Consider the following 19,255-nt stretch of genomic DNA (forward strand, 5'->3'; position numbering starts at 1 on the left):
GTTGGAGGGCTGGTCTCAATCAGGTAACTTGACCATGTACTTTAGCAGTGTGTCAAACAAACCCCCTCGCAAGATTTGGCAGTTCAAGGCTGTCATAAAGATGTTATAACCTCCAGGCATTTCTGACTGCTTCAGGCTCTTTTTCTTTAAAAATGTAGCTATTGGTTGTGTCTCTTTAGCCTAGTTCCCTTGGAAAGCCAAGCTACTGGGAGACAGTAGTGGATTTAATGAATGTGACTTTGGAACCCCATGTCTAGCTTCACCCCTTCTTGATGAGAGTAGGTGCTTCTATAATTTTCATGAAAGCTTGTGGCTGGGTGAAAAGACCCAAACCATTGTTTCTGTAAAGAGAAAGCTGTAGCCTGTTGTCTGGTAGGCCAAAGAACTTCAGATAACCTGCACATGTGTTCTGATCAGATAGCAAGGAAGTAGCTTGGCATGTGCTACAGTGTGAGCTGCATGTTATCTAACAGGCACTTGCTGAGCATGGGAGGAGCTGTGGGTATTGCAACAGTGAAATCAAAATATAGAGATCAGGGGTTATCACAGTGAGGAAGAGGGTGTGCACAGCATACCATGTAGTTGCCAGTGTAGAAAACAAATGTTGTTAATGCTGCTTTTAGGAGGAAGGAAACAGATCTTGACTGTTTGTGTCACAGTAGATGAGGTAGCAACATCTGACAGGTGTTTGTCTTACTGTGTATTCACTGTATGCTCCTGGGGTTGCATATCTTAGTATGTGCTGTATAAAATGAAACATTTCAAATCTGAGCTATTGCTAGTTAACACACTTGTTGCAGTGTATAGTAAACCATGATGTATTGACTATCCAGAAACTCCTTGAAAGAACTCGTGCCAGGCGAGAGAACCTGCAGAAGAAAATGGCTGAGCGGCCCAAGATGGGAGCGAGACCCCCCATGCAGAACAAGAGGGTCAGAGAGCCTCTGTTAGAGACTGGCAACCAGGCACCTCTTCCAGGTGAAGAAGGTATGTGCAACAAGTTGAATAAAAAATGTCTTTTGATGCAAGCCTCATCCCCTTTTTGCTAAGGGTAAGTGAAAACCCTTAGTGTTCACCTTAAACTAAGCAGTGATGGATGCAATTACCTGGCCACTAGAACTGCATATGGCTGATGTTTAGCTTAACCTGAGAGCAGATGCTCTAAGAAATTAGTAAGCTATTTAAAAGTAGTTGTATCATGCCAGTGATAGTGCTTTGTGCTTGGCAGAACTTGGGAAGGGCAGTGTTCTGGGACACATCTGAGGATATTTATAAATCATCATGTTGTTTGCGTGACACTTTTGTGCTGTCTCTGAAAACATTTTAGAGACTCTGAATACTCATTGGCTTGAATGCTTTCACCTGTACAGGAAAACCTGGGACAAAGCCATCACCATCAAAGAGGCTCTGCCCTGACAACATGGAAGCTCAGACTTCCAGTTCAGAGAACATACAGCCACTGCCTTCAAGTTCCACAAGCCCTCGTTCTCCTGAGACGACTGCAGAGCTGCACGTAGCTGCTTCTAACAGGTCTTCGTTGGTTCAGCCCCTTGAGAAAGGGAAAACAAACATGGAGTCAGGAACTCCTGCAGCCCTTTCAGTCAAGACACGAATGCAGAAGCTGGCAGAACAGCGGCGCTGCTGGGACACCGAGGGTGTGTGTCACCTGTGAAGCTATTCTGCTGTTTTTCAGTGTTTGTCTCCATGGTGGTTTGCTAGCAGAAGATGATTTTGTGTGTGAATGCTAATGTTTTCATAAGCAATTCTTGGACAGCTGTGGGGAGGACTTAGAATAATGAAAGTGACTACAACTTAATTATATCCCCTTGGTTTTTATTTTTTTTTTTTTTTTTACCTCCTCTACTAGTGTGATGCTTTGCTCATCACAACAGTGGCATACAACTAGGGAACTACTTGGTCAAATATGTTGGCTTTGCAGTGAGCTTTAGTTTAACGTGATTAGTCTCAATGTCTTCAGGGCTAGTTGCTTGATTCTGGTGATGGCAAGAGCATCTAACTGCTGATCAACTCTCTGTATAGCAAAATGCAGAAGATGCTGATATATCTCTCTATATTTTATTAGCAGAATAAACATGTTGGTTTTTTTTTCCAGATCCCTCTGAATGTGCTGCTCTGTCTCCCCTCCAGTCAAAAGATCTGTCTGTTTCTCCACCTAAGCAGACATCTAATGCCCTGGCAAGTGATACCCCTATTGGGAGAAGGGGCCGTTTAGCTAACCTTGCTGCTACCATTGGTTCCTGGGAAGATGACCTAAGTCATCCATCTGCAAAGCAAAACAATGCACAAGAACAGCCTGGCACTACTTGTTTATCCAAATTGTCCACTACAAGTGGAGCATCTGCTAGAATCAATAGTAGCAGTGTAAAGCAGGAAGCTGCATCCTGTTCTCAAAGGCTTGTTGAGGCTTCTATTAATAAACCAGCAAACTCAAAGATAGAGGTGAGTGTCTGATTTAGTTGCTGATTAAAAATTGATTTGAATGTGGAGGGGGGGGAGACACACACAGATGTTAACTCAGAACTGTTTAACCTGAATTTAAAGTTGTGGTATGAGCAATCTGAGCCTATTTGCAGGTTTTGCTTTATTTCTGTCCTGCATGCTATTGTTTTTTTAATAGCAGACCTGAATTATAGAGAGGAGTGTGCTTATAAACCTTGCAGAAGTTGCTGTCAAAGTAATTGTTGCTCTTTTGGAGGGGGCTTCCTCTGGAGGTATTTGGTTTCACTTCATAGAGTTTGTTGGCTTAAATTGCAAATATTGTTGCTGTATGAACATTCAGGCAGAATAGTAATACCTATTGTTCAGTTTATGACATAACAATATCTGCCCTGTGCTGCCCTGTCTAAGGAAATGTGGGAAAATAACCTAAAGTATCTGGCAAAGGCACCTAGAGTAAAATGCTGGAACCACAGGAGATATTGGCTATAAAAAATAGCTGCTCAGCTTTCTGTTGTTGAGGGGAAAGATGCTGTGTTATGTTACAGTATGCTGTGCAGAATGCTTTCAATGCTTTTTTCCTCCTGAGAGAATAAGAATGTACAGTCTCACCTCAATGTTACTCCTTTTTCCTTTGTAAGGATCCAAAGAGTCTTTTAACACAACCCTCAAGAGTCCCTGTTCCTCGTTCTAAAGAATCTGAAGTGCGACAACCGCTGACGGAGAACCCCTGCAGCCCTCAGAAAGCCGAGAAGCGTGCACAGGCAGCAAAACCACCTTTGCCTCAACCAGTTCAGTCCAAAGAAGAGCCAGTCAAAGGAACACATGTACAACTTGAACCTAAGGGGAAACCCACAACACCAGGTAAGCTGCTTTTTCAGCTTCAAGAAATGTTCAGGCTTATGTGTTCTGTCTTGCACCATATATTCTTTACTAATACATAGTTTGTGTTTCTGCTGTAACCCAAGTGAAGTCCTGAATTGTTCTGTGATAATTATGAACAGCTTCCATGTTTCTCAATGGTGATTTCATGAGCATGATTGCTCTCAAGAGTTTCTAAAACCTATAACTTTTCTATGTAAAAAAAACCCCAAATGTATTCTGCTAACATCAGTTGATTGAGACTATTCAAAGCTCCTTTCAATTGGTGGATGCTATGTGTCTAATCAATATGAGGTAAAGAGTCTGCACAAGAAGATATCTTCAGTAGAAGAAGCTTTGAAGACTCTTCTGTGAGAAGACATCAAAGCTAAATGCTCCTAACTTTGCCTAGTATCTTTCTTTTCCGTGGTACCATTGCTGTCAAAGTAACTGATCATCACATTCAACTGCTTGTTGGGTCAGAAACTTGCACTAACAGCTTGAACTCCTTGAAATAATGACGAGTAGAACAAGTGCGTGTCGAGATCACTGAGCTTTTCTTTCATTGTCAGCATAAGTGGTGGATGCTGAACAATGTATCCATGTTATTTACTAGATAGACATTAATAGGAAGGATGTGAGGGAGGCTAATGGTGGAGGAAACATTGCAAAAGCAAAGTGGTGGATCACATGTGGATATTAGGAAGAGAAGGACATCTATTTGCTCTGATATGTTGCTTTATTAATATCAGTGTTCTGTTAGCACGGTGATTTGCCCTCCAGCTTTAGTTTGTTTATAGTATAACAGAGTAAGAGCTGTAAAGGAGGCAGCTTAATTGCTTCATTGAGAGCCTTCAGCAAGATGTAAAACTGCAGTGATTTCTTCCTGTGTCTTTGAGAGATTCTTTCAAGGCAAAACAATCGTTCTTGCAGGGGGATCAGGAATTAAGCCCTTCCTGGATCGCTTTGGGGAGCGCTGCCGGGAGCGCTGCCAAGAGCGCAGTGCACGGAGTCCTGCTGCGAATACTGCGGGGTGCAGAACTCCCACTGTCACCCCAAACACCAGGACAATCCAGGAGAGGCTTCTCAAACAGAATGAAACTTCCTCTACTGCCAGTTTAGCTCTTCAGCTTAAGCAGGTACGACTTGCTACATTGCTAGCTTGCTGGTGCGCGTGGGGAAGATTCTTTCGCTGCTCTGCAGCTACCTGAGGCAGCTGAAAGGTTTTGGCGTCTCACAGCTGTCGGCTTTCCCCCCTCCTCTGCTGGCTTAGGAGCGTGAACGAGAGCTCGCCTGCCTGCGTGGCCGCTTCGACAGGGGCAATCTGTGGAGTGTGGACAAAAGTGAGAGTTCAAAGAGAAAACTTCCTGAAGCTAAAATGGTAAGGTGTTGCCTCCACCTGCCTAAAGGTGATGGGCTGTGAATTGCTCTAAGATGCTCTGAAAGCCAGGACGGAGTTGTAAATGTAAAAGAGAGACAAACCTGTGCTTTGTGAATGGCCAGGCGCCACTTAACAAGTGGCTTGTGTGATTGTTAACAAATGATGAGATCTTGGGGGGGGTTTTACCTCCTGCAGAATGGAGACAAGTGAAACTGCTTTGAGCCAATTGATTTATTTTGATGCCAAGTGTAGGGGTTTTATGTTCTACAACTTTAAAAAGGAAAAGCTCCTCACACACAAACACTCAATGCACTTGCAGCCCAGAGAGCCAATCACATCCTGGGCTGCATGAAGAGAAGCATAGCCAGCAGGGCCAGGAAGGTGATTCTTCCCCTCTGCTCTGCTGAGACCCCACCTGGGGTACTATGTCCAGTTCTGGAGCCTCCATTACAGGAAGGATCTGGAGGGGCTGGGACATGTCCAGAGAAGGGCCACGAGGATGAGCAGAGGGCTGGAGTTGCTCTCCTATGGAGACAGACTGAGGGAGTTGGGGTTGTGCAGTCTGGAGAAGAGAAGGCCCTAAGGAGACCTTATTGTGGCCTTCCAGGATCTGAAGGGGGCTACAAGAAATGTGGGGAGGGACATTTTAGGGTGTCAGGGAATGATAGGACTGGGGGGAATAGAACAAAACTAGAAATGGGTAGATTGAGATTGGATGTTAGGAAGAAGTTGTTCCCCATGAGGGTGGTGAGAGACTGGCATAGGTTGCCCAGGGAGGTGGTGGAAGCCTCATCCCTGGAGGTTTTTGTAGCCAGGCTGGATGTGGCTGTGAGCAGCCTGCTGTAGTGTGAGGTGTCCCTGTCCATGGCAGGGGGCTTGGAAGTGGAAGGGACCTCAAAGATCAGCCAACCCTAACAATTCTATGAGTTTAGTTTAGCATTTACTGCTTCAGCTGAACTTCTTACATATATATAGTCCTTCTTGATATTGGATAGACAACTTTTTTCTGGTTTAAATGACAAGCAGTCTTAAAATGTTTGTTTCAGATTTCTTAGTCACTTTAAATATTTGCTTCCTAAACATACTATTGTGGTGGTTTTTTGCCAGGAAAGCCAAGCTCAGACTAGTCCTAAACGTCCTCCCAGTTCAGATGCCACTGCTCTTGAATCAGCAGAAGAGACACCAGCATGTGATAGGCCAGTGAAGTCTCCCAGCACAGAGTCTTCAGGTAAGAACTGTCCCTAATGCTGGCCTGAAGCAGTGCCCTTGATGTTCATGAGCAGATAAGTCTAATCCCACTGATGCATGCACAGAACTGGACCACTTCTTTGGGCTCTGATTTGTCTAAATCTTGTGGGTGATGATACTCAGCACTCCTAAACCACTTGAAAGACTCACAAGGCAAGACTGCCCCTTTGTTTCTCAGTGGCTTTAGCTGTGTTTCATACTTTGATGTGAAGTGCAGGGAGAGTGAGTCACAATTGTCAGTTGCAGATTCATTGGATGTGGCACTTGGTGCCATGGTCTAGTCGTGAGGTCTGTGGTGACAGGTTGGACTTGATAATCTTTGAGGTCTCTTCCAACCTTGGTGATACTGTGAATGTGTACTGTACCTGAGTAGCTGAATTTCCACAATCTAATGAGAAGGAACTCTTCCCTTGTCAGTAACCCTTCGTAATCATAGAGCAGAGAATGTGAAAAGATGCTTGCAACATCCTTTCCTGTGCTTACTGAGTGGAGGAGCCTCCAATTTTGTGTGAAGGAGTGAACTTGCAGAAAAACAGGGTTACATCCTGCTCTTGGCTTGGATTTGGGTGTAGTACATTTGTGGCATGTTCTGGGTTTCTTACTGTGCTTAAACTTTCCCTGTTTTGCTCTCGAGTGTGAGATTTCATCTCGACTTCTTGTGCTATGAATTTTCTGATTGTAAGGTAGAAGTTCAGCTATGGAGGACATGTATTTTAATGCAGGCTAGCTGGAAAACCTAATCTAGCAGGCTTTTTGTAGGTTAGCTGTTACCAGACCTCCAAAATTCACTAACTGTAATTCAAAAGCTAGCTCTAATCTTCTGTGACTTCTCTTTATAAACTTAGATACTGCTAAATCTGAAGAAAGTGATAAACCCAGTCCTCTGATGAACACTGAGCCCAAGAGCCCTGGGAAAGAGACATCTGTCTCAAAACTTGAGCAACTTGCAGAGAAACCAAAAGGTTTGTATTGAGTATTGTATTTGTTTGTGGCACTTAGCTCTGTTGCCAGTTGTGCAGTGGAGTGTTGATATCCTGCAAGTGTGAACAATGGATTCCCCAGGCATCTGCTGGCACTTGCTTGTCTTGTTATGAGGCTTGTACAAAACCAGTCAGGAAACTTCCATTCTTGCAGCTCTTCTTTCATGCTATTCAAGCCTTCAAGGAATGTTAAAATGCTGATCTTAAAAGTTCATGGGGAAAGGACAGAAATGACTGCTCTGAGGGGCTTGCAGTTACATTTCAGACCTGGTTGAGTTCAAATTTGTTTAAAGTATCAATTTATGCAATATATTTGATAATAGTATATTAAGACAGGCATGGAGGTATCCTTCAGAGTTCTAGATGCCTAGCTTTTTAATCAAGCTTAATTGAGGAGCAAAAGTAGTTGGCTTAGCTGTTAGTATCTCTCTGTTAATGAGAATGGAGAATTTATTCTGAATGCTGCTAATGTTCTTAAACCATCACCTCCTAGATGAAGTACATGAAACTGAAACGAGTGTGGATGATGAGATGAATAGCTCTAAAGTGATCAATGAAATTTTTGAGATCCTTGAAGAGGATGGTCCAGACATAGAAAAGCTGAAGAAAGAAATGAGCATGAGCCTGGAAGGTGAAAGTGATGAGGAGCAGGAAGAGTCGCTGAATATTTCATCAATGTCTCTGTTAACCCCTCTAGTGGAATCTGTCGGTCCAGAGGTGAGGGTTCTCAGGAGATGGGGGAAAGGCTTGTTTATCACACAAAGATGTACAATTGCACACTTGTGGACAGTGATGCTTTGTTGTGCTGTGGTACCTGGGCAAGTAGAGAAGTGGCAAATGGTGGTTTGCTAGTGAAAACCTAGAGGGTAATGTTGTTGAGAACAGCATAGCATATTGGATGCTCTGCTAAAAGGGTGGTTTAACCTCTGCCAATTCAGCTTGGGTGTATAGATATATAGATAGATATTACTTGTGCTGGTTTTCCAATGATGAGAACGTGAAGGGAAATCATACTGAAGCTCTACCAAGTTTGGAAACTAAGAATGAAATCTTGAGCCTGCTGATGTCTTTGAAATGATTTAAATAATATCAAGCAGCCTCTAAATTTACTATTTATATAGAAAACAAGTTAAGGTTAGAGAAAATAGATAGTGATTAATGTGGATAGATAGCAGGAATGTAACCTCTCCTTCTCCCAAGGCCTTCATTTCTCCTTGTAAGTCAACTGGTGAAGGTAGCAGTATCAGTGATGTAAGCCTGAGCTCGGAGAAGTTCCAAAGGACCCAAGTGCCCAGGGCAGAATCTGGAGACAGCATCGGCTCTGTGTCCGATGAGCGCAACCTTCCGTACAGGTAATGAACACGAGCACACCTGCTTCCCAAAGTCACCAAACCAAGGCACTACCTTTTCTTAACTCTTTTACTGAAGCCTACTGCTTCAACTAGAAACAAGACTTTTTCCCAAGGCTTTAGCCTTTACCACAGGTTGTCTCTGTGTAGTCTTTATGTTGCTTAAACCAAAAATGGGCGGAGAGAATGATTGATTTAGCGTTTGTTAAAGCCATCTAAGCAAGGTGAAAAGCATCAATGCCTGGTGAGAAGTCTGGAGTACAAGCTGAGGCTGAGGGAGAGGCTGAGGGAGCTGGGGGGGTTTTAGCCTGGAGAAGAGGAGGCTCAGGGGAGACCTTACTGCTCTCTACACCTTGAGAACTGTGTCCAGTTCTGGCCCCTCAGTTTAGGAAAGATGCTGAGTTGCTGGAATGTGTCCAGAGAAGGGCAACAAAGCTGGGGAGGGGTTTGGAGCACAGCCCTGTGAGGAGAGGCTGAGGGAGCTGGGGTTGCTTAGCCTGCAGAAGAGGAGGCTCAGGGGAGACCTTCTTGCTCTCTCCAGCTCCCTGAAGGGAGGTTGTAGCCAGGTGGGGGTTGGTCTCTTCTCCCAGGTAAGCAGCAGCAGAACATGAGGACACAGTCTCAAGCTGTGCCAGGGGAGGTTTGGGCTGGATGTTAGGAAGAAATTCTTCCCAGCAAGAGAGATTGACCATTGGAATGTGCTGCCCAGGGAGGTGGTGGAGTCATTGTCCCTGGAGGTGTTCAAGAAAGGCTTGGATGTGGCATTTGGAGCCACGATTCAGTTGTCAGGAGGTGTTAGCTATTGGGTAATATGTTGGACTTGATGATCTCTGAGGTCTTTTCCAACCTGGTTGATTCAATGATATGTATATATACACTAAAAAAAACCCCAACCCCACAAGCAAAGCTTGGCACAGCTGTGAAGCATTGAATGGGGTTTCCTCTTTTGACAGTGTTGATGCATACCGGTCTCAGAGGTTCAAAGAAACTGATCGCCCTTCCATAAAGCAAATCATTGTTCGCAGAGAAGATGTTGCTTCCAAACTGGAAATGAAAAAGAATGGCCCCTCTGAGCAAGTCAATATCAAAAAGAAAATGCAGGTACCTAATACACTTCTTAAAATTCTCTTTCTGCTTTTCTTGTTTCCTCAGTTAGCTTCCCCTGTGGATGTCCAGGACATTAACATACTGCTTAGGACTGCAGTTAGGTGGTTTAGCATAAATATCTACCTGCAGGGAATGATACTGTGTAATTTAAACACCTTAGAAGGATCATGCTGTTGAGAAAGTCTGGAGAAAGCAAGTCATTGATTTGAAAAGGGGATGAGAGGACTCTATCTTATTACTTCCTTCGAATTAGGCTAAATTCATAACTACTTTTAGTAGGCAATATTCTGATCTTTATTGGTTCTTCATTCACCTTGCTGAATTTCAGGTTAACTGCTGCCTCCCCTGGTGAAGGACAGACTTAAAGACAGGGGCATGCAGACATTGAAACAATTCACTCTTCACTATAAATGACCTCTGAGGTCAAAAAAGTTGTTCTGCCATGTTTTGCAGAGGTAACTGAACTGCAAGACTTTAGCAGTTTGCTGTTTACGTGGTCTGATTTTTGTGAAGCATAGCCTTAAAAATGCTACTCTGAAGAAACTTCCTTGTTGCAATGCAACACTAAGTCTCTGGTCTGGCTAACTCTCTTTCCTACTGTCTTACTTCAGGAGCTGAATAATGAGATCAACATGCAGCAGACAGTGATCCATCAAGCCAGTCAAGCTCTGAACTGCTGCTTTGATGAGGAGCATGGAAAAGGGTCACAAGAAGAAGCAGAGGCAGAGAGACTTCTTCTCCTTGCAAGTAGGTTTTTAGGCTCAGGCTCATTTCTTTGTCATGAACATTTAGGGGAAGAATTGAGGAACTCTGGCAATGCATTTATTATGCTGATTGTCACTTGCTTCTAGTTCTTCACCTGGAAGATAGGAGAGCATAATATCTGTTCTGTCTTAGCCTCTGTAAGCAAGAGGACATATTTGGTATCATTCTTCTCCCAAATATGGGGTCAGAATGGCTGGAGTAGGGCCAGGCAGAAAGGGACCTGGGGGTAGTGGTGGACAGTAGGCTGAACGTGAGCCATCAGTGTGCCCAGGTGGCCAAGCAGACCAATGGCATCCTGGCCTGCATCAGGAATAGTGTGGCCAGCAAGAAGGTTATTTTGCCCTGGACTCAGCACTGTTTAGGCCACACCTTGAGTCCTGTGTCCAGTTCTGGGCTCCTCGGTTTAGGAAAGATGTTGAGATGCTGGAAGGTGTCCAGTGAAGGGCAACAAAGGTGGGGAGGGTTTGGGGCACAGCCCTGTGAGGAGAGGCTGAGGGAGATGGGGTTGCTTAGCCTGGAGAAGAGGAGGCTCAGGGGAGACCTTCTTGCTTTCTACAACTCCCTGAAGGGAGGTGGTAGCCAGGTGGGGGTTGGTCTCTTCTCCCAGGCACCCAGCACCAGAACAAGAGGACACAGTCTCAAGCTGTGCCAGGGGAGGTTTGGGCTGGATGTTAGGAAGAAATTCTTCACAGAAGGAGAGATTGGCCTTTGGAATGTGCTGCCCAGGGAGGTGGTGGAGTCCCCATCGCTGGAGGTGTTTAGGAGGAGCCTGGCTGAGGCACTTGGTGCCATGGTTTAGTTGCTTAGATGGTGTTGAGTGATAGTTTGGACTCGATCTCGAATGTCTTTTCTGACCTGGTTAATTCTGTATTCCTGCCACTCTGGGAGACTGTTAACATTTCTGTTGCATTTTACATACAGCAAAACAAGTTTTGCAGTAGTACTTTTTCCTCAGTTACAACTATAACTTCATTCTGCAGCTGAGAAGAGAACTGCTTTGTTGGAAGAACTGAATAAGCTGAAGAGTGAGGGACCTCAGAGCAGAAGGAATAAAGCTGCTTCTACACCCCCTGAATTCGCTCCTTCCAGGGGCTCTGTTTCCATTTCAGAGATGCGTCTACCTCTAAAAGCAGACTTTGTATGTGGTACAGTGCACAAGCCAGGTAAAGCTAGCATCTGAAACTTTACCCTTTCCCCCCACCTCATCCTCCTTGCATGTATTTCCAGTTTGTTCTCCTCTGTTTGTTTTTTTCTTTACCCTGGGGGCCAAGCAAAATCTAGCAGTTACATTTAATTGAGCTGAGCTTTTTCAATACCCTTTTTTCCCCCTGGTGTGTCCTATTCTGGCTCAAGAGACTTATCAAGGCTGTTCCAGCCAGTCTTAAAGGTCTTTGTGGTCCTTTGTAACCAAGGAATTTTAGGGAGGAAGTAGAATTTTTGTATCTCAGATTGCCTTTTCTCTTGCAGCCTTGAAATGTTTTTGGTGGATGTCAGCCTAGTACAAGTATTACCATCACATAAATTCTGACCCTCTGCTATTGTGAAATGTTCAGGAAGCCTCAGGGTTTCTTTCAGTCCTTCTGTTAACATCCCCAAATACTTAATTTCCAAAGACTAGTTTACAATCATCTTGTCATATTAAAGTCAAAAGTGTTAAAAGATGGATTAGTTTCTTTTATTCCAGAGGAATATCTGGCACTATATTATCTCTGTAGTTCTGGACACTTACCCAGGAACATTGTAAGCTTCTGTGGTGTGGTTGCTAAAGAATCTACACAAAACCAATTGCAGGTTTTTTTTTTAGCCACAGAATATGCTTTTAATTGGACAAGTTTCTGCTTCTTGCCTCACCAAAACTTGAGGACAGAAGTTATTGGGCCAGGTCATGTTTAATAGTGATTGGAAAACATCTATTAATGAATTCTTATGTAGCCTTGTTTTCTTGTTTAACTGTCTTATGAAATATAAAGTGCATTTTTGTATCTCCAAATAAAACCACAGCAAAGACTATCTGATTTCCACCCCACTCCTGACATGTTCCTGATTTTGGGATGTGGCAATTTATCTCTGTTATAGGAAAGCCTCTTTGTTGTTTACAGAATCATAAAATTCAGCTTCTACCAGTAATTCTTAAAATCAAATTGTCTAAATAAGCCACTGTGAACTATTTGTTATCATAAGTTTATTCTGGAAGTGCAGCATTTCTTACACATTGTGCACCAGAAGCTCTATTAATCACTTTCATCTCTAAAGAGGACAACTTCCTGGGCTCTTCAGCAGTTGTTCTGAAAGCTATGACTTGTCCTGTACAACAGAGCACATCAAAACTGTCCTGATTTCTCTTTTTCTAATGCTTTTCAGGCCAGGCTGGATGTGGCTCTGAGCAACTTGATCTAGTGTGAGGTGGTGTGACAGTTTCAGGTTAAACCATCACAGGTGTCCCTGCCCATGGCAATGGGGTTGGAACTAGATGGTCCTTGAGGTCCCTTCCAACCCTGATAATGCTATGATTCTATGATATGATATTATGCAATGCTTTTGCTTTGTGGAGCAAATTGCTGAACAGTAAACTCCAAATCCTCTCCTGACACTACTGGGATGTAGACTTGTGGTCTTCTTTCTGGCTTTGCTCTTATGTGAAAAGCTAGGTGAATGAGTTGTCAGATGACCAATTCCCTCACAGGACTGAAAAAAGCATGAGGAGAGACAGCAGTGAAAGCTGCTCTTTGGTTAAGCTGGCAGGCCTAGAGAGAAGAGCAACAGAGAATAAGAGCTAAGGCTCACTGCTAAATCTGCCTGGGAAGTTCTTCCTAGAATGAATTACAGAATCATAGAATGGTCTGGGTTGGAAGGTCCAAAGGTCATTCAGTCCAACCCCCTCTGCAGTCAGCAGGGACATCCCCCACTAGATCAGGTTGCCCATGGCCTTGTCAAGCCTCATCTTGAATATCTCCAGGGATGGGGCCTCAACCACCTCCTCTTCCCTCTCTCACACTGGGTAATGCAGGTCTAGCCTGAGATGCCTTAGGCAGTACTGCAGTTATGAACCCTATGGAGACAGTCTTACTAGTGGGCACAGCTGGGAAAAAACCTTGCTCTAAGAATGGGTTTGAGCAAATCTTGACTGTAGCCAAGAGTTTAAAGGCAATGCAGTACTTGAGGGGCTTTAGATACTTGAACACATCTGGCTAACAAACCCATCTGATCTGTATTTACAGAAGCAGCAAATTACTACTATGTAATAATACTGAGATCTGGAGCAGAAAACATGGTTGCAACTCCATTAGCAAGTACTGCCAGCTCCCTGAATGGAGATGCTCTTACTTTTGCTACAACATTCACTATGTGAGTATAGGGAAACTGGTTTGGAACCAGCTTCATCTTTCATGGTGGGGCATGCATGAAAACATTGGAAGTCTTTACGTAAAGATCTTGTATTCTGCAAATAAATATGGTGAGATCTTCCTGCCTCATACTAGTAGCTTAAAAGAGCAATCTAGACTACTTCTACCTACTTTTTGTTCTCTCATGGAACACCTGCAGTGACAGATGGATTGCTCTGCCTGAGATGCTGCAAAAGAGAAACCACCTTTTTCTGTACCTGTTTGGTTTTAGTATTTGGAAGAAAAAAAAATGTGCTCTCAGGTGTTAGCTAAAAAGGTGGTGTGATTTCAAAGGGCTGTTTCCTAGCAACAATATTCCAAAATGAAAAAGCAAACTCCCTTCTTAATGTCCAGCCTGGCTGGAATTTTCACTTAGAAATTGTTTTCTTGTTTTGTGGGTGGTTTGGGTGTTTTTGAGTAAGCAGGTTGCTGATGGAATTGTGCCAGTAGTGGCCTCAAGGGTGTAATCTGTGGAATGGCAGCTGTGATCTGTCTTGCCCCTTGTCCTCTCTCCCCTTTTGTTCTTTGAGTTCTAGAAAGAATCTTGAAATAATAATAATCTCAAGTCTTAAAACCAGCAATGTTGCTAGAGAGCTACTGTGGAGCTGAAAGTATCTCAAGAGAGGCCTATTAGCTTGCAGGAACAAACTAGAACTTGCTAAGAAATGGTGAGCAGTATGGACAAGCTTCTTTTGCATAGAACTTAGCTGTTGCCTGGGCAGCTTTAAGGATCAGAAGAAGGGAAAAGTAAAGAAGTGACTGAAAATACTACTACTAAACCCAAAAAGCACACAAATTCTCCCCCCCCCTGTCCCCTTTTTGCTTTAGTCTGTGTTTAACTTATTTCTTTTTTCTTCCTCCCTTTTTAGGCATGATGTGTCAAATGACTTTGAAGTAAATATAGAAGTTTACAGTTTGGTATGTATCAGTTCCTGTCAAGAGGATGTGTGAGGGAGGAGGATGATGTGTTGCAATTTCTTACTATGTTCTTGCCTTACAGGTACAGAGAAAAGAAACTACAAGCACTGATAAAAGGAAAAAGGCAAATAAATCTAAGGTAAATGAAACAAAACCCAGCAGGTTGTGTTTCAACAGGAGGTACACTAGGAAGACTGCAGTGTTCAGGGAAAGCTGACTAATAGTCTTGGACAATCTGTTGCTTGCTTCTTGCTCCTTATTCCTTCTTGGAACATCTGCAGTGACAGATGGATTATGGAGTCCTGCTGCTATTAGTAGATTAGACCTGCAGCACTTGGTTGAGTCTGAAATACATTGGAGGGGAAGAAGTTGTCTCACTAGTTCTGCAAACTGCTCTTCCTTGCAAACTTGGATTTATTAGGCATGGTGCCTCTGGTAGTAATTTAGTGCCCTTAAACTACACCAGTCAGTATGCCATGCCCTGCAGCCTGATTTATCTTCAAGGCTCTATTGATCAGCTGCAACCCTTTTCTGTGCTCCCAGTCTTAAATAAAAGCACTAGATGCTTATTTTAAAGCAAACATTGTAAGAACTCCCTGGATATAAACATTTCAGCTTGGATAGGGTGCACACCTCAAGTGGCTGTGCTTTATTAAGGGTTTGTGACCCTGAACAAGCCAGTGGATTTCTGGAGGTGGTTTGTTGGTGGGTTTAGGTTTGGGTTTTTTGCTTGTTGTTTCTGTGTGGTTTGGTGATTGTTTTTCTTCTTGTCATTTCAATAGCTGGGCACACAGTGTATTAGAGATTTTTAGGCCTGATTTCCTCCTTGTCAAGGTATCTCTCACTTACTGAACTCAAGAAACTCATGGGTCTTTCAGAACAGTTGGAAAGTGCACATTCATCCTGTCCCTGCAAGCAGTAATAGGAACTTTCCATTTTTATGGCTGTGGCACAGTGAAAGTGTGCTTCCACCTATCCTGCCATAAAACCCATCAAGCCCAGGGTTTCTTTTCTCCCCTGTGCTATAGTTTAGAGTACTCTTGACTGTGCTGCTGTAGGTAAGCTGCTGATGTATCTGCTTTCTGACAAGCCTCTCAAACTTGTCTTTGTTTCAAGGCTAGATGTGGATAACTGCAGTTCATTTTCAATAAACAGTCTCACTTAGATGTTGAGATTTTCACCTGCTGTATGTCTCTGTAGCTGTATTCTTGTCTTCACAGCAAATCTAACTATGAAGCCCTGTTGCAGGAAGGAAAAAGGTCTATGATTTGGGTTTTTTTTTCAAAGGCCTGCTGCCCATCTCAGGCTAATGCATACTTAAACTTTTTCCTGGGCTAAATATTTCCCTGATATGTGGCATTCCTTCCACTGAAAGCATTGCATCCAGTTAAAGACCAAGCCATACCTCCTAAAACAGCTACTGTCCTTTCAAAATCTATTTAGAGAAGCCTTTCAGCAGTTTTGTTGTCGAATTCTGACACTAACAGGATGCACAAATTTGGTGGTAAATGCATTTGTCAACTTGTGTTCTTTTGTAGGTGATTACTCCAAAGAGATTGTTAACATCTATTACCTCTGTAAGTATAAATGTCACCTTGTCACAAGATCTGGTTATGAGCACTTGCAAAGGTCACATTTTCACATTGAATAAGGAAGGCTGTGCTCACAGTGGCATCTTTGTGTCCTTTACTTGAAGTTAGTGTCCAACTTAGTGCCAAGCTCTTCACCCAGGAGCTCAGCAAATGGCTAACAGCTCCCAGTTTGTAATGCTGAAGATATGCAGTCACTATGTACTATGTATGGTTTTTCATTTGGACTTTCTGCTCCAGTTTGTTCATTTTTGGGTCTTGTTTTGTTGTTTAGGATTTTTGGGTTGGATTTTGTGTGTTTTGGTTTTTCTTTCTAACCTAGCCTAGTCTCCTGTAGAAGTTGTCAAATTACTTTTCAGCTAAGCTTTTCTTTTCTTCTCTTTCCTAGAAAAGCACCCTTCTTACTCCAGGTAAGTGACATATAAATATCTTATGCCAGGGTGACTAATCCATGCTTGCAATATATCAGTGAATAATACTTGTACCAGATCATAGAATCCACAAGGTTGGAAAAGACCTCAGAGATCATCAAGTCCAGCCTATTACCTAATACCTAACACCTAATTAACCATGGCTCCAAGTGCCACATCCTTTCTTGAACACCTCCAGGGATGGTGCCTCCACCACCTCTCTGGGCAGCACATCCCAATGGCCAATCTCTCTTGCTGGGAAGAACTTTCTCCTCACCTCGAGATGATCATTTGGAGGTTTCTGTCAGTTTGCCAGCTCAGAAGCTGCCCCTCTGTTCCTATAAGTCACCATTACCTTTAGTGGAAGCTCCCTTCACAAAACCAAAATTAGTATCTGGGTTGCCTGTGGTTCACATTCTTCTCCTGAAAAGGTGAACTCAGATTTGAGACTAGAGTCTCCTGTCAGCAGAGCAATACTGAGCAAACTTGCAGATCTGAACAAGTATTGCTTGTCTGTGGTGGTGTCAGTACTTTTTTTTATGGATTCATGACACTTCTGGGGCAGAGCAGCCCCTTGGAGTGGGTTTTTTAACTGTACAAAAAGGCTACACACTTGCCTGACTGAGGTGCTGGAGCTGTCTTTAGTACCAGCTGCAGGAATAAGGAGCTCATTGAGTAACTCTGGAATGTCTGCCATGCTGCTGCAGACTCCTGTGCCTGCACCACAGTGCTTGTTTCTGTTGAGCTTTCGTGCAGTGAGGGGAATACAGGCATACAAATTCTGGAGGACTGCAGCATGTCACTTGGAGAGATTAAGAGGTCTGAGAGTCAAGTCTCTGCTGCAGGGTCACAACAACCCCAAGGAGTGCTACAGGCTGGGGACATAGTGGCTCTCTGCCTGCCGGTGAGCAGCCAGGCAGAAAAGGACCTGGGGGTGCTGGTAGATAGTAGGCTGAACATGAGCCAGCAGTGTGCCCAGGTGGCCAAGCAGACCAATGGCATCCTGGCCTCTATCAGGAATAGTGTGGCCAGCAGGACAAGGGAGGTTATTCTTCCCATGTACTCAGCACTGGTTAGGCGGTACCTTGAGTCCTGTGTCCATAAAAGGGCAATAAAACAGGTGAGGGGCCTGGAACACAGATCTGTGAGGAGAGACTGAGGGAGCTGGGGTTGCATAGCCTGGAGAAGAGGAGGATCAGGGGGAGACCTCATTGCTATCCACAACTGCCTGAAGAGAGGTTGTAGCTGGGTGGGGGTTGGTCTCTTCCCCCAGGCAGCCAGCAACAGATGGAGAGGACACAGTCTCAAGCTGCACCAGGGGAGGTTTAGGCTGGATGTTAGGAAGAGTCACTATCACTGGAGGTGTTTAAGGCTGGATGGGGTGCTTGTTGCCATGGTCTGGTTGATTGGATAGGACTGGGTGATAGGTTGGACTTGATTTTGTAGGTCTCTTCCAACTTGGTTGATTCTGTGGTTCTATATGTGTGTTGTGGTGTGCCCTAGAGTGTTCTCTGTCCCACTGAGACGTCTTAATGGGCTTTGTCTTCTCTTCAGTAAATACTTTAAAGCTGCTTTCTGAAAGAAAAGCTCTGATGAGAAGGGGTTGTGTGCATCAAGACCCTGTTTGAATGTACACTCCAAAGAGGGCTTCTCCTGGAGAAGCAGCCACTAGTACAAATAAAGTCCTTTCTAAGCCTTGCAGCACCCTGTTTGGGATACAACTTGACTTTAACTTCTTTCTGCACAGCCATGGCCAGCCCAGGTGGTCCTCATGCTGCTCGCACTTCCAGCTTCATCCTAGTTGGGTCTCTCAAGCTGTCCTTGTCTTCTGTAGGAAATACCAAATTTGCACTGAACAAGGTATGGAAACTATTGATTACTACCCTAGAGCTTGTTTCATGCTGCTAGAAATACAAATACCAGTCTAGGTTTACTGTTTGGGGGTGAAACTGCCATCCTTTTCAACTCACTCTCTGCATTTCTAATACAGACCAAACTGTTGCCACAGTGGGATTTTGGAGTTTCATCCCTGCCTTTTCAATGCAAGATAGAAAGGACCAAATAACTGTTGTCTCTTTCTTAGTAGACTCTGACTTTACACTAATTGCATTGAGCATGTTTCTTTTTTCCCTAGATAAATTTGGAAGGGGAGGAAAAAGAACTGTTGGGCTCTATGTTCCAGGAGAAGGTTGCTATGATCCTCTATGACTTCAAACATGAAGCTGCTTCCTAGTGCATGTTGCTGATGTCTCTCTGGCCTCTCTGCACTGTTCAGTTCTCCTAAGAAAACGCTTACAAAGATTAACTAACTAAACACAAGACATTAGAAGCCTTTAAGACTTGCAGAATTCTACTCCCTGTCTCTTACAGTAATAAGCAAGGTGCTAGAATCTAAGTGATTTAGGCCATGTAGGGGCTTTCCTTGAAATAGCATGGTTGGGGTTTTTTTCCCCCCACTTCCTTGATCTCTAGAAAGGGAGTTTTCTTGCTTCCAATCAAGTTGTCCCTTAAAGATTGGAAATCTTCTGGAACTGCAGAGAACATAGAATTGGGTACTCCACTGATAGAGGACCAGGGAAAAGTAATTGGTGGCTTAAATGTTGGTTCAACTTTAGCTGTTGCCACTGATTACAACTGAAAACCCTCAGGAACTAAATACCTTGTTTCTTGTTCTGTCAAGACCCATCCAGACCTTTGTTATTTAAGCAGAAAGTGATCTTAAAGAACTGAACATTAAAACATGAGCTTCTCATCAAGGCCTTGTTATGCCAAGACCTTTTATCTTCCAAGCAGAAACTGACCATGAA

General features: G+C 43.7%; 1 protein-coding gene across 1 annotated transcript in view; it reads left to right on the forward strand.

Annotated features, from left to right (window-relative positions):
• ANLN (anillin, actin binding protein) overlaps positions 1-19,255 on the forward strand; it is a 29,469-nt gene that overhangs the window by 581 nt on the left and 9,633 nt on the right. Inside the window, exons 2-21 of the mRNA XM_054177090.1 lie at positions 801-987; positions 1,371-1,655; positions 2,114-2,460; positions 3,099-3,321; positions 4,252-4,457; positions 4,592-4,699; positions 5,807-5,927; positions 6,793-6,909; positions 7,421-7,644; positions 8,128-8,279; positions 9,230-9,377; positions 9,995-10,130; positions 11,129-11,311; positions 13,367-13,493; positions 14,401-14,449; positions 14,532-14,588; positions 15,988-16,026; positions 16,427-16,448; positions 18,196-18,308; positions 18,583-18,636. Of these exons, the coding sequence (XP_054033065.1) occupies positions 801-987; positions 1,371-1,655; positions 2,114-2,460; positions 3,099-3,321; positions 4,252-4,457; positions 4,592-4,699; positions 5,807-5,927; positions 6,793-6,909; positions 7,421-7,644; positions 8,128-8,279; positions 9,230-9,377; positions 9,995-10,130; positions 11,129-11,311; positions 13,367-13,493; positions 14,401-14,449; positions 14,532-14,588; positions 15,988-16,026; positions 16,427-16,448; positions 18,196-18,308; positions 18,583-18,636 (2,898 nt within the window). The remainder of the gene's footprint in view (positions 1-800; positions 988-1,370; positions 1,656-2,113; positions 2,461-3,098; positions 3,322-4,251; positions 4,458-4,591; positions 4,700-5,806; positions 5,928-6,792; positions 6,910-7,420; positions 7,645-8,127; positions 8,280-9,229; positions 9,378-9,994; positions 10,131-11,128; positions 11,312-13,366; positions 13,494-14,400; positions 14,450-14,531; positions 14,589-15,987; positions 16,027-16,426; positions 16,449-18,195; positions 18,309-18,582; positions 18,637-19,255) is intronic.

The sequence above is a fragment of the Dryobates pubescens genome, chromosome 38 (assembly GCF_014839835.1).
Source record: "Dryobates pubescens isolate bDryPub1 chromosome 38, bDryPub1.pri, whole genome shotgun sequence".
Taxonomy (NCBI): Eukaryota; Metazoa; Chordata; class Aves; order Piciformes; family Picidae; genus Dryobates; species Dryobates pubescens.